Below are 15058 nucleotides of genomic sequence, written 5' to 3' on the forward strand. Positions count from 1 at the left end.
ATATAGAGAAAGGAAAAAAATTAATAAGGTAAAACAAATCCTTAATTCGTGGATCCTATTTATTTTAAAAACTTTGAAATATGTTAATTGTAAATTAATTTTTTTATTTTTGAAATAAATTAAAAATAATAGCAGTATAATTTATGATAATAATCTTTAATAAGTGTTGTACTATTAAAAAAACTCTATTAAGGTACATGTATTGGCTGGCATGTAGTTTAAAAATTATAGAAAGATTTTTGAAACTTGTGTTTTTAAATATATCATGAGATTTTATTGGCAATAAAAGTATATCGTAAAGGTAAAGCGAAATATTTAAAGTTAAATTATTTCCAAGTATAGAAATGTATAATTAATTTTGGGATTGTCTAACATGGAAATAATACTATCGTGTAAATGGAAAGAAAGAGTAACAATCGTTTGCATTCTCTGATTCTCTCCCTCCCCTCTTACCATTTAAAAGAAAAATAATACTACTCTTTATGAGGATGTCATAAAATGTCATTTTTATATATTTAAAAATAATTTAATTTTATAATTCATATTTTATTTTCAATGATCTATAGCAAGATAAGTATTTATGATTTGTTTTAGACTATAAGTGTCAAAAGTCTTTTTTGTAATTTCGTTTATATATATATATATATATATATATATATATATATATATATATATATATATATATATATATATATATATATAAATGGACAACTAATATATACATATTCTAATTTGCCATTACTAGGCCACAGTTGAAGGTTGGATAGGACCCCTCATGACTTATTAACTCTGATTTGAATTTAATCCGTAATCACAAAAAGGATGACACTGCAATTAACATTCACTCAAAGAATAACTATATATGAAATGAAAGACATGAATGATTTATAAGAAGAGCGAAACTATGTTAACTATGCTTAAACGAACTCAATAAATCAAGAATTTTCTAATTTCTTACTCATAATCACTGACCCAAAGCTAATAGCAAATCTAAAAAATTCTATATTTGAATATGTGCAAACTATTAATTTAGACCTCAGTAACCTAAAAAGACTTCAATTCTCAATCCATAAGTTTCAAATTCTGACTCCGCCTGTGGTCAGACACCGCCATAGCCACCATCACAAGTGCAACCACCAGTGCTACTGCTTTTGTCACCTTGAAAACGGGGTTTGCTGCTAAGGCAACAACATAGGAGACCTAACAGTAACATAATAACCCATACAGAAGCTATAGCTTGTATATATTTCATGTAATTTCCCATAATAAATCAATCTTCCTTCAATATTTATTCCCTTTGGGGATCTCTGAATGATGAACGTCCTTGAATCAATTGAAGAGAACTCACTTGCTAATCCAAAAAAATAAGGATTTTAGTAGTATGTTTCTTGGAACTATATATGAGACCAGTAGCTTTTTAGGGGGGGAAATAAGGAAAAGAATGTTGGTTTTTGAAGAGGAATACAAAAAAGGAATATGGGATCTTTTATTTTTGGAAGTTAATTAAGTTGGAAAAAGGGTGAGGCAGTTTGGTTGATAGAAATAGTGGTGCACATATGATCTGAGTTTGAAAGAAGCCAACACAACATGGACCAGCCTGTATTAATTAAAAATGAATAGCGACTGATCAATAGTAAATCTACGTTATTTCCCCTTATTTATGATTAAATCCCACTTTTTCGGGATATTTTTGGCCCATGACATTTTTGAAGTTTGTAGTCAATTTTGTTTATGTGAGAATTTTCTCGTGGGCGAATATTACTTGTTGAGAGACGCTCAAAGAGGGAGATTCTATCATTATTGTGGATCATTTTCTTTCATTATTTGATGTGGATTGCCTCGTGAAATAGCAATAGAATTTTTCAGACATTTGTAATTTGTAGTCCAATTAAACAACATCCTGATTTGAACGTAAGAGTTGCTAAGCGTAAAGTTCAAGAAAAAGAGGCGATTGTAGTCTTTTCGCTCATCTAGAAGCATTCCTGAAGTCTCCTATTACTTATTTAATTTATACTTACATGTCATTTGGTATGGTAATAAGAGTTTAATAAATTATTGCGCATATAAAAGTTATTAGGATATTGATATGGAATTTAATTGATTGTGTTTGATTTATGATAAATGGTGTTTTTCCGATCTTTCTACCTTCATACTTTGCATTAGTGAACAATGGGATACAGAATGGATCCTCAATGCTTTTCATAGTAAGGCCCTTTAATAAATTTCCCACATGGTCAGCAACTGAGCATGCTAGTTAGGTTATACATGTAATTTATTACTACAGTACTACTTTTGGGCGAAGTCCAGCTGATTAAAAGCGATAGTATGTCCGATATGATTCTGGATTGACACAATATGTTTACACTTTACAGCCTCAAGGTAACGTTCATTAAAAAGCCTTTTCTAAAACAGCGAATTGTACACTTCAAATTGAATACTAGGAAAAACAGTTGAGACTTAGAAATTTACCTTTTGCCACTGGCTGATGGCCAATCACTGACAAGCAAGTTCTTTGCAATACATATACGATGTGTGTGTGTGTGTTGATTTAATGTTAAATTTCCCACATGGTCAGTAAGCATGCTAGGTTGGTGCATGTAATGTAACACTTTAGTGCAAAGTTCGCAAGATTACAAGTGATTCTGTGTCTGATATTATTCTGGATGCGTACAATCTATTAACAGCTAAGTCACATAGGGAAAATAATTGGATAGTAATAAGATAGTGACGAAAAGCTAGAAAGCATCTTCGTTTTGCATGGTTAGCCAGCCAAATGCATGGGCACTTTTCATTTCAAAGTTCACTTTAGGGAGTGACTTCTCAACTTACTAGGAGGGAATATTTCAACCTGTACGCCTTAATGTTCCTCTTATTATTCATTTTTTATTTTATACATCACAGTGCATTGGAAATCTGAAAAAGAAAAACAAACGAAACTGACTTAAATTTCTCAATGTCGAGCTGATTTAGGTCAATGTTTCTAACTTTCTATATTTGAGAAATGAAACTGGAATGGATCATGCGCTTGAATTTCTAATGCAGCTGGTTCCAGATTTATAACAGTTCCAAAACTCCTAGATGTTTTTTAAACTTTTCTAAGTACACGGGTAGCTTCTTGCAGCTGCTGCAACACGAAGAGATAATCAATGTCCTAAATTAGCTAAAGTCAGCCATTCACATTATAGAATTTTTTCCAGAGATTATCACCAGGATACTCCTTTTTTTATTGGTATTTCAAAACACGCAATTGGCATAGAAGTTGGCAAGTTAAAGAGAACGAAACCATAAAAAAGGAGAGCAGCCCCAACCCCTGAGAGAATCTCCTTTCAAGTTTCACAGAATAACAAGTAATCTGACAAAACATGTATCCTCAGTTTGAATACGGGCAGGCAGCTGTCGAAAACAAGATCATAATCGTTAACCCACAAGGCGATTTGAAAAAGTTCCTTTTGGAAAAAAGACACCCCTGGGAATATTAATAGTAGATCGGGCGAAAACTTTAAGACAGAACTCACTAGAAGCTTTACTGCAGCTTTGAACATTAAGAGTAACAAGGAGTTTCGCAAAGGCATTAATAATGGACTCCTAATACAGACCCCAACTTTCTAGGGAATTCCTACTATGCACCTAAATCCAGTAGTCATTTCAAACGTACATGAATCGTAGAAATCAGTACCGTAAAAGTAAGAATCAAGGAAATTTACAACCCGTGGCTGATCCGAAGATATTGCAGAATGATACTTGAGAGCTCAGCTGCCGGGTCAAAGAAAACTATATATTGCATCAGCACACCATATTAAAGATCCGCACATGACAGCAAATTTGCAGAACTGCTGCTCCTATACAAATAGAAAAGAGACAGTTACAACAAGTCCTACTCAACCGTCATCATAAAAGACAATTCAACAAAAACTAAGTTGAATCTGGGAGTTATTAAACTTTGATGCTTCTAAGCTTAGACGATAACTATGACTTAATAACAGCTTTTAAAGCTAAACTGCCTATAGATTGCTGGTAAAATCACAGAACGAGAGAGGCCAATCTAGGAGCTAGTCATTTTCATGCTTCTATGCTTTTGACGTAAATGTGATTTAATAATGGTTTTTCAAAGCCAAACTGCACAAGATTTCTTGGTAAAGAACGATAGAAGCCTGAAACTATCCAATGACCTTTAGAATTCTCACCAAAAAGGGGCAAAAAGAAAAAAGCAAAAGATGCTGAAGGCTATATTAATTAAGCTTTGGAGGGATTGAGGTATACCCAAAACAAATATGATAATGTTCCACAATTAAAGAGGAACGTTGAAACAAAGGTCCAGGAAACAAAAAACTTCCTGCTTGAAGTGACAAGGGATAGCGCAACCATAAAGTCAAAATGAAGCCAATAAATAATACATTAGAGCAGACAGATAAAATGCCAATAAGATGCAATAACAGTTCATCAGTCTGCATAAAATTATACAGTAACTCATCATGCTTTGAACATAATTAAGAACAACCAAGAAAGCACCTTATACTTTGTTTTCTTAAGCTCCAAGAATCTCTTGGACAAGCTCTCTCCAAAATATGTTTATTATTTTTGCCAGAGACAAGCTTAGTGTGTAGTTTCTCGCGATAATTTTCATTTGAATATTTTCTTCGCACAACAAGTTCAAACCCCAAGAGCAGTCTCATAAAACTAGTACTACTTTCCTCAAAGTGCACTTTCTACTGCCTGCAGATCCAGTCTTCTCTTAGGTTTACATAATCCTTGCCTTTACTAATGCTTCAGTTGAGTCAATCGCAACCTCAATGTTTGAGAAGTCCTGAGGTAGGTTTGACAACTTAACTTCTTTGATTCTTTTCCAAACAAGGATATGCAAGTGCACGAGGAAAGTGAACAGAGAGGCATAGCATTTCCTCAGCAGAAGTATTTAGACAACGGCTCAACAAATATTGTCCTTTATTTTTAGCGAAGGGAAATACAGAGTTAATAGCTCATTGAAGAAAAGAAAATTGTACTAGCAAGTAAAAGGAAAATTATTTCAAGCATGAGTAGACCATGTTAACTTACAAACACTAGGCAACAAAACAAACAGCGCATACAACCATAAAGAGAATGAATAAACAAAATGGCAGATCTCAGGAAAGTAACTGACACGAAATGGAACTCTGCTGAAGCTACAGCTCACTATAGTTGCGCCAAACAGCTCGAAATTCCTCACGAAATGTATTAAGGCGAGCCTTCAAATTAGGTGTCCTAAAGCTTGCATGAAGAAGAGTGGCTGCAGAGAGAGAGAGAGAAGACAGAGAGAAGTCATTATTCATGCTGAAACATAGGATTTGGAATAACACACTTCACAACAAGAAAGAGAATACTTACAAAGAAGTCCTATAGCCAATGCCCATAAGACAGTCAAGAGGCCACAGGAAACAAACCAAAGGGTGAAACTTGCTGCAAAATGTAGAAAAGGGAGAAAACACCAATTCATCTCAAAACTCTTGAAGTTTCAATAGGAAAGATAAACCACAGAGGGGAAGAAACAGTGACGCGATAGAAGAGCCTAAAGCTTCCAATACCTAGAGAGAATGCCAAGACAAACACCCAACGAGGCCTTCCACAAATGTAAATTGCTCGTTTAGCAGATGGACGTCCTCGAATAACTGGCCTGAAAATGGTCAATATTTCAGTATCAGTAGTGCATCCGGTTTGCTTTTAAACCTCAAATTTATGCAGACTCACGTGAGTGGAGGCCTCATTTTTGCAGCTAAATGAGGAGAAAACTGTCTGACAGTTCTTGTCACCTTTTCACTAAAAGTACCTGCGAAACTGTTGGAAAAATCATTAGCAACATGAAAAAGATGCAGCAACAAGATGTAAATAAACTTACTACTTTAAAACTCAAAAATAAGATTGCCGGTGACGATTTGTGTTTCACATGCTTTTCTATGCTAACAGATAATCTGCAGTCAATGTAAAGAAGACAGCTTGATGGAGAAAACAGTTATTCCTTAAAGCATCGACCAATTACCAGAAAGTTTATCAACTGTACATTAAGGTTCATTCGTTTTGCTTGAGGCTAAAAGGCAACCTAGGGAAAACTTATCAACCAGGAAGAGAAAAAGGAAACTACTTTCCTAATTCCTATAGAGCATCCAAGTAAAAGTAGAGACTTCCAAAAAAATCCAGATCATTAATCATTTTTCTTTCTTTGAAGGCCAGATTGCTCAAGGGTAAGTGAGATGTTAGTTCCTTTTTGATAAGGGTAAGATATAAATTTTGCCTCAACAGAGGGATGCAACACGAAGACTTCCCAGGGGTTACCCATCCTAGTACTACTCTCGCCCAAGCACGCTTAACTTCGGAGTTCTGATGGGATCCGGTGCGTTAGTGCTGGTATGATCGCATCCTGTGAGATGTTAGTTCCTTATCCAGCATCTCTGCATCTGGAGTACTCTATTTTCTTGTAGGACACACAATATAAAGAGTATCCCCTCATTTGAGTTTTAGAGATCAATAAGTCCCCAGGAAATAACTCTATACTAAAAACGTTATTCTCAATCCTTCAAGATCGGAGAGAAATTCAAGAAGGGTGTTTAGAGCCCAAAGTATTAACTTTAAAATGCATCAGGTTTAGATCAAACTAATTTTTATTATTTTTGATAAGTTAGTTCAAGTCAATTTTCACAGATATGACCAGAAATATAACAAAAAAGAGGTATGACATCCCATTTTTCCTTTTGCATGAGCAAAAGAAGGTATGGCTTTTTTTTAAAAAAGTAAACTGCAAAAAGAGCTACGACTTCTAAACTGCATATTCACTTAAGCACCATAGGTGTTGAGGGAACTTGGGCCAAGGACTTCTTTTTTCCCAGAGAAAGACTTATTATAGAACCTGTTAACCTAGTCATGGAAAGGGAAAAGGGAACCTAAATGGGAGTCCAAGCAAGCCTTCTACAACCACAGCGTAGACATATATCCCTGTTTTCACCTTTTTGCCTTTACGAGTAACCTTGACATATTCCTTTAACCAAAAAAAAGAAAAAAGGTAGCTTGGGCAAATATCCTCCCCCCACCCCCCCAAAAAAAAAAAATCCCGAACTAAGAGTTACATGTTCCCTATATAGGAAAATAATGGAAAACCTGGTTTATAACCTTGATCTAATCACAATATTTCTTATAGGAAACCAAAAACCTTATGCATCAACCTTTTACTCATGTATATAACGGTAAATAAGAAGTACATTACCTGTCATTTAGAAAAGCAATACTAAGAGTTGTCAAAAGAGCAGCAACAATAGCAAGTGGCCTCCTAAGAAACCCCAGTGCTGCAATACAAAACACACCTGAAGTTAATTCGTAAGTCCAAAAACATCATATCTATACTGAGTAGTGAGTAATACACGATTATTTGCTTCTTACCAAGAATAGTCACAATCATAATGAAGTAATTTGTCCGATAGCTGCACAATTTAAAAGAGAAAATCCAAAGAACTTGAATTAGTATAGTTTCTTCACAAGTTTGAAACCCTACAGCACCAATAAGTACCTCACAACCTTTTTTTATTTTTTTTAAGTGAGAGAGAGAGAGAGAGAGAGAGAGAGAGAGAGAGAGAGAGAGAGAGAGATGAACTACAAACTTAAGTACTAAGAAATCTTTATAATTCAGTCTAGTTTAAATTCCAGGTTTTGTTCTATACCAAATTATACCAACTTTCAAACCAAGAAGTCTCATAAGAAGTGAGTACAAAGATCATTTCCAAGGTGTTGACAGAGAGATTTAAGAAGGTGATTCACAAACTGGTAGATACCCAATAGATGGCCTTTAATAAAAGGTAGGGAGATTATGGATTGCTTTGATAGCAAATGAAAGTGTTGACTCTAAAATCAGAAGTAAGATTCTTGGGGTTTTATGCGAATTGATATTGAAAAATCTTAAGATCATATGAACTGGGATTATCTCCTAAGTGTTCTCAAGGACATGGCCTTTGGAAGAAAATGGCTGGAGTGGATAGGTTTCTGCATCAGTAATGTCAGGTTCTCAATTCTAGTCAATTGTTCTCCTGAGGGTTTTTTTTCCATCACAAAGAGGATTAAGACAAAGGGACCCACTCTCGCCTTTCCTCTTAAATATTGCTATGGAAGGGCTGAATTGTATGACGAAAAGCCAAACCATGAGAGTTGGATAAGGGGGTTTAAGGTGCTAAATAATGAAAGGAGCAATTTGTAAGTCAAACATCTTCTTTAAGCTAATGATTCAGTGCTATTCTGTGATGCTGAAGTTGAGTTGATTTTAACTATTTTTGAAGCTATATATGGATTTCATGTCAACTGGAGAAAGTCACAAATTATTATAGTGAATGAAGTGCCACAAATTCAAAGTTTGGCTGGATCCCTCGGATGTGAGGTGGGGCAGCTACCAACTATATATTTGGGCCTACCACTGGGAGCAAAAAACAAAACACAAGACATATGGAATGGGGTTTTGGAGAGATGTGAAAAGAAGCTATCCAACTGTAAGAGCAACTACCTCTCTTTGGATGGGAGGATTACCCTAGTGAATACTGAATAGTGTGCTGGATTCCCTCCCACCTATATGATGTCACTTTTTCCTCTACCAGTGAAAATTGAGAAGAGGCTGGATGCTTTAAGGAGAAAATTTATTTGTCGAGGAACAAGGAGAATAATGTTACCCCCTGGTAAAATGAAAGACTCTGACAGTTGATAAGAAGGAAAGGGGGCTGGGGATAATAAATCTGAGACAACATAACAAGAGTTTACAGATGAAGTGGCTATGGATATTCAATCTGGAGGAGCAAGCACTGTGGAGAAGGGTAGTCAGTGGAAAGTATAGTGTTGAGGGTCAGTAGTGCACTAAGACAGTATCTAATTCTTATGTGGTTTCTGTATGGAAATCACTAAGATCTCTTTGGCCAAAGTTCAATAGTTATACCAATAGGAAGGTTGGCAATGGTGTCAAGACTTCCTTTTGGAATGATGACTGGATTGGCAATGAACCTCTTAAAGATTCCTTCTCAGACATATTCAATTTGGTGAATCAACCTCAAGCTTCTGTGCCTGAGACTTGGAGTCTCCAAGGTTGGAATTTGAACTTCAGAAGACTTCTAAATGATTGGGAAGTGACTAGAGTGATCGAGTTCTACAAACTTTTGGATGGTTTTAAAGGCATTGTGGGCAAGAGGACAGACTGACATGGATAAGGAATAGCAGGGGTATTTTTTCTTGAAATATGCATATGGTATATTGAACAGGTCTGAGCAACAAGCCAAAAACAGCATTTTTGTAACATGAAACTGGAAGCAGATCTGGAAGGCGAGAACACCATTTAAAGTGGAATATTTCTGCTGGCTGGTAGTAAAAGAGGCTGTCCTAACACATGACAGTCTGATGAGGAGAGGGGCGCAGCTGTGTTCTAAATGTTTTTTGTGTGGGGAAGAGGTTGAAACAAATAGTCATCTGTTTCTTCATTGCAAATTACTAGTACTCTATGGCAGCTTTTCATGAGTATGAAAGGCCTCAGATGGACAATGGCTAGGAAAACTGCTGAGCTGCTAACATGTTGGAATGATCCAGGTAACATGGTGAAGCAGAAGAGATGGTGTAAAATTATCCCTTGCATGCATCTGGCGGACAATATGGAATGAAAGAAATCTGAGGTGTTTTCAAGATGAGCTAACTCTGAACAGAAAATTAAGATGAATTGTATATTTTTGTTTAATTTCTGGAGTAAAGAGGCCCTAGCAGAAGATGAAGATTCAGTAGTTGACATCATTGGGTCATTGTAACTATTATAGGACTGCGTTTTTGGGTTTTTGCTTTTTGGGGACTCCTGTAACTTTGTTTCCCTTAGCACAGTCTTTGTGGTAAAGACTTCTTTTCTGATTATTTATAAAAATCTGTTACCTTTCTCAGAAAAAATTCTGATGACAACACACATGAAATCGTACCTTCTGACAGTACATTTCCGTCTGAAAGTAGCTATCTCAAAACTTATCAAACACTGATTCGTGCATTCAACTTATTAGAATGTAAGAAACTAAGAGATGTTTTACCAGCAACTAATCTACTAAACAAACATTAATTCATGCAATTGATTGATCATTACTTAGAACCTCTACGAAAACTCAATTTCGAAGTAAGTTACGTATCTGAAGTCTGAACAATGTTCATTTCATCTGAAAACACTAGCTACTAATATACCACCATCAGGCATAAGCATGCATTCAATTGACTAAAACACTATAAGAGCTCGGAAATTTTACCTAGCAATAATCAACATATCAAACTCTAGTTTTCATATTCAATTAATCAAAAAATTAGATTATCTCAGAAAAATTTAGCAAGTAAGTAATCTATTTATGAAAAGCTAATTAGCTCATTCAAATCGGATGCTGAAACACTATTCATTTCCATCCGGAAAAAAGCTAGCTACCAGTAAACCTATCAAACGTGCATTCAATTGAGCAAAAATTATAAGATCTCCGAAAATTTTATCTATCAATAATCAACTTATAAACCTAATCCGCGCCTTCAATTGATTAAAAAAAGAACATCTCAGAAATTTTAGCAAGGAACTAATCTACTTATGAAAAGATAATTCGCTCATTTAATGGATTTCACCTTTTTGATGAAGAACTTTTTTGATGAAGATTTAATCGATTGCACCTAATACACTTATCAAACTCTAATCCGTGCAATTGACAGAAAAATTCGAAAAACTTAGCAATTAAACTACTCATCAAACGCTAATTAGTGAATTCAATAGATTAAAAAAATAAAAACAGTTTGGAAAATTTTAGGTAGAAACTATTCTGCATGTGAAACGCTAATTCGCTCATTCAAAATTAATAGAAGCGTACTAGTAAAGATTGCACTTGAGGCGACTATTCCATTTGGAGGAGGATCTGGGGAAAGTGAATCGGGAGAAGAATTCAGAGAGGGGACGCGGCGGAGATGACCAGTCGACTTCCCGTAGAGCCTCGATCAGATCCTCTGTGGTCACCGTGCCCCAATCCATTTGCCTTTCGATTCAACGAGAAACCCTAGATATGCTGTGCAAAAAACAAAAAACAATAATTGAAAGGAGAGCGTAATTACGAAGATGATGTGTGTGATTTTTGGAATGTGTAAATGGCAAATGAAAATGATTCTGTTTTTGAGGATGACAAACCGAGTAAACGTCCTTAGGTAAACGATTACTTGAAGCAAAGGAGAGAGCAAAAAAAAGAGAGGTGTTAAAGGGAGTGTTGTTGTGGAAAATAAATTTTACTAAAAGAAGTGTCTGGGCCCGGGTTCGAACCGGGGACCTCTAGTGTGTGAGACTAGCGTGATAACCAACTACACCACCCAGACAGTGCTGGCAAGTAACAGTTTTTTATCGTTAAGAAGAAAATTATGACTATAACCAAGCACTCCAAGCCTCCTATCGACAGTAGAATATTTGTCCTCTACACTATCCATGCCAATTTAGAGCTTCTCCTTCTTCTTTTTTTTTTTCATTACAATGATCTTAGGTTAGGAATATGGATTATAAAACTAATTAAACAGTAAGTTGAGCTTACAGTAGTTCAAATTGTAATCACATAACTATTTTTCTATACCTTCAGACAAAGGCAGATTCAGAATTTGGAGCTTTAGGATGCCATGTAGCTTTAAATGTTATGTGTCGCTATTTTGTACATTGAGATAGAGTACATATTTTGTCGGTTTGAGCAACTTTGGACTTTGATTCGGCTACTTATTTTTTGGTATATGTATAGGTCGAAATTTATTTCAGTACTTGGGATTAAGTAACCTCGAGAAAAGAGTCAGTCGAGGTAGACCAGGAGATGGCGAAACCCGTGGTCGAGATGCAAAAGATGGTCGATGTCGAGCATTGCAAAAAGAGCTGTAATGACTTGTTTATTAGGGCAAGATATTAAAGTGAATATTCCATTGGATATTCTTTGTACTTGTACTATTAGGATTTATTGGGGGTATGTCCCAAATAAATAGGAAAATAGATAAGGAATAGAGGCATGTGATATTCATGGTAATAAGAGCAGACTTTGCACAAAGATATTCCCTCTCTCTCTTGTAAAAATATAAAGACTACTTTTTTATCAAGATTATTTCTCATATCATTCTTCACATTTCCATCAGATCCGAGAATATTTCGAATGTTCTAAGATCTTTCTGTCACTCATCATTGTTAGGGGGAATAATCACATATCTCATTGTTTATTGTATGAATCACTTCTCCTATTTACTTAAATGTCATTTATTACTATTTATTTCTAGTTATTGCTACATTATTGCTCAAACTTTTTAGAATAGTTAATGCATATTGTTGACAACCTTTTATCAAATTTGTCCCACCTTATACATGTTTTCAAGATTCGCATCTAGAGATATTATCGTTAACTAGGTTTAACCCGTTATTACATAAATATAATGGTTCCAACAGAAAATTATACTTTTTAGTCAAACAAATTGGCACCGTCTGTAGAGATTTCCTAGTTAAATTTCTAATTTCTTCTAGATCTATAACTAACACGAATCACTAGCGTTTAAAAAAAAAACAAGAACAAACTTTTTTTCTCTTTCTATACAAAGATCTAATATGGCAGGTAACAAAGAAGAAAGAATAAGAATAATGAGCGACCTCCCAACCAACCTCATGAGCATCATCCATGAGAGCGGTGAAGCAGTGGACGAGAACACAACACCCAATGCCTCACCCAGGCAAGGTGGGTCACCCCCTCCCCACTGCAGCATCACAAAATCTCTTGGTAAGGGAGCCTCCACATCCGTGACGGAGGAGGCGCCACCAGCAATAAAAAAGCTCCTTGAGGCTTGGCTAACTGACACACTGACCAGCGTCCTTCATAAGCTTGTTCGAGACATGGCTACAGAAAATGCAAGGACTTGCGTTATACCACCAGTGGACGAGCAGCACAGTCAATTCCATCCTCCTCCAATGACAGGTATCACTCACAATGTCATTTATAGTGAAGGTGATGACACTCTCGCAGCCATTTTGAAAAGGATGAAGGAAATGGAAAATGAGAACAAAGCACTTCGGGGCCAAATAAGATGACACCAAGAAAGGGTTGATAAGATATCGGGTGCCCCTAAGCTCTTGCCGAAGAGAGATGTCGGTTGGTTCATCGAGCAGCCGTACAGTGATGATGCCGCCCCATATGCCATTCCAAAGACCTTTAAAATACCGCCCTATCTAAAAATATACGATGGCACGACCGACCCCGAAGACCATGTGACTCACTACGTCACCACCGTGAAAGGCAACAACCTCGCCAAGGAATAAGTATCCTCCATTTTGTTAAAAGAAATCGGCGAGACCCTCACGAGAGGAGAATTAACATGGTATTCACAACTGCATGCACGTTCTGTTGAAACCTTCGAAGAAATAGACGATAAGTTCGTAACGGCCCACGTTAGGGCCAAAAAGGCAGAGGCGAGAGTAAACGACATATTTGCTATTAAACATTCTCCGGGAGAGGGATTGAGAGATTTTCTCGACCGGTTCAACCGAGTAAGAATGACCTTGCCGAATGTATCGGAAGGGATGGTGGTCGCAGCTTTTCAAAACGGGCTAAGCAGAAATGGTTCGAGGGTAACAAGAAAGTTACTAAGTCGGCTTATGAAGTACCCCTCAACTATATAGGATGAAATACACAACGCATATTGCGCCAAAGTCCGAGCAGATGAGGACGACCTCAATGGGCCAACCCATCGACTGACCTTGGTGCAAGTCGAATCTAGAAAAGATCGAAGAAGTGATATGAGGAGATATCTTGCAGCCTTACGACCCAATTGGGAACGACATCTACCATATGTCAGAACCGTCATTGCACCCTCTTCCCGTCATGAAGAAGGCCTGTCCCGATTAAGAATATGGGCTCACCGGAACGAAAGAGGTATTCCCCTTTTACTATCCACTCACAATTTTTGTGTGTCGCCTACAGAATTAGTCTACGCCTTGTAGAAGCTCGGACCGAAGGTGAAGTGGCCACAAAGATAAGGTCAGACCCGAATACCAGAAAATCAGACGTCCTTTGCGAGTTCCATCAAGAGCGGAGACACAAAATCGAGGATTGCATCGCCCTAAGATAGGAGGTCGTAATCATGCTACGACAGGGACACCTCAAAGAGTTGCTGAGCGATCGGGGAAGGACAAATTTTACCAGAGGACGTGAACAATATCAAGGACCACCGAAACCGCCCTTGCCAACCCGCACCATCCACATGATCACTGGTGGCGGCGACGATGCTTCTATCAACAATGTGAAGTTCACCACAAACCACAAGCTCAAAAGGATAATCACCTACGAACGGTATGATGAACTCGATGAAAGAATCATCTTTGATAAGTCAGATACCAACGGTTTGGCTTTCCCTCACTATGATGCCCTTGTTATCAATTTACGAATTTTAGATACCAATGTGAGACATATTAGACGATGAAAGCGGCGCGTGCATTATCCACCCTCGAGTACTTGCACAAATGAAACTCGAGGATAAGATAGTACCATGCTGCATCACACTAACGAGTTTTAACAATGCAGTTGAGTAAACATCCGGCGAGATCACACTCCCCGTCCTAGCCGGTGGCGTCACTCTGGAAACCACATTCCATATCATGGACCAAGACACAACACACAATGCTATAATAGGGCAACCATGGATACACACTATGAGAGCCATCCCCTCCAGCTTATACCAAGTCATAAAATTCCCATCTCCATGGGAAATATTCAGTATACGAGGGGAACAACACACATCCCAGGAATGCTACCACATCATCCTAGACTGCACAACCATCCAACAAACAAATGACAAAGAAAAAGAGGCATAGAAATTAGTAGGGTAGAGGTCGATGTGCGATGATAGTGAGGACATCATCAGAGACCCTGATACGGTCGAAGCTGTAGGATTGACCATAGAGGACCTCGACCTCGTTCAGTTAGACAACAACGACTACAGCAAGAAAGCTTACATCGATTGCATACTTCAGGAACCATGTAAGTTTCGTCAATTCTTAACTGCTAACGCAGAC

General features: G+C 37.0%; 1 protein-coding gene and 2 non-coding genes across 5 annotated transcripts; all 3 read right to left on the reverse strand.

Moving 5' to 3' along the window:
• Nucleotides 1-3498: 3498 nt before the first annotated feature.
• Nucleotides 3499-11255, reverse strand: LOC107787905 (PRA1 family protein A1). 3 transcript variants are annotated; one of them, XM_016609519.1, is made up of 9 exons: nt 11171-11255; nt 10860-11051; nt 7402-7442; nt 7229-7307; nt 5722-5808; nt 5559-5647; nt 5362-5433; nt 5138-5263; nt 3499-3839 (listed from the first exon to the last, which is right to left on the reverse strand). In XM_016609519.1, exons 2-8 carry the CDS (start codon nt 11015-11017, stop codon nt 5160-5162), a joined length of 630 nt encoding a protein of 209 aa, XP_016465005.1. In that variant the 5' UTR covers nt 11018-11051; nt 11171-11255; the 3' UTR covers nt 3499-3839; nt 5138-5159. The 3 variants fall into 3 exon arrangements, with proteins under 3 accessions (XP_016465005.1, XP_016465006.1, XP_075087674.1); XM_016609520.2 differs by lacking the exon at nt 11171-11255 and having other exon boundaries at nt 3499-3833; nt 10860-11164; XM_075231573.1 differs by lacking the exon at nt 11171-11255 and having other exon boundaries at nt 10860-11164.
• On the reverse strand, nt 6272-6389 carry LOC142173866 (5S ribosomal RNA). The gene has a single exon (XR_012703228.1). It is a non-coding gene; the product is annotated as a 5S ribosomal RNA (ribosomal RNA).
• Nucleotides 11256-11278: 23 nt separating the features above from the next.
• On the reverse strand, nt 11279-11352 carry TRNAV-CAC (transfer RNA valine (anticodon CAC)). Its single transcript has one exon. It is a non-coding gene; the product is annotated as a tRNA-Val (tRNA).
• Nucleotides 11353-15058: the final 3706 nt, after the last annotated feature.

Source organism: Nicotiana tabacum, chromosome 2 (genome assembly GCF_000715075.1).
Source record: "Nicotiana tabacum cultivar K326 chromosome 2, ASM71507v2, whole genome shotgun sequence".
Lineage (NCBI taxonomy): Eukaryota > Viridiplantae > Streptophyta > Magnoliopsida > Solanales > Solanaceae > Nicotiana > Nicotiana tabacum.

What these genes read in the sequence shown, in the direction of transcription:
- LOC107787905 (XM_016609519.1), bottom strand. Translation starts at nt 11,017, where the DNA reads ATGGATTGGGGCACGGTGACCACAGAGGATCTGATCGAGGCTCTACGG. An exon ending in ATTGCTTTTCTAAATGACAG is followed by an intron (nt 5,809 to 7,228) that starts GTAATGTACTTC and finishes TTTTTCCAACAG; the next exon opens with TTTCGCAGGTACTTTTAGTG. An exon ending in AAAATGAGGCCTCCACTCAC is followed by an intron (nt 5,648 to 5,721) that starts GTGAGTCTGCAT and finishes GACCATTTTCAG; the next exon opens with GCCAGTTATTCGAGGACGTC.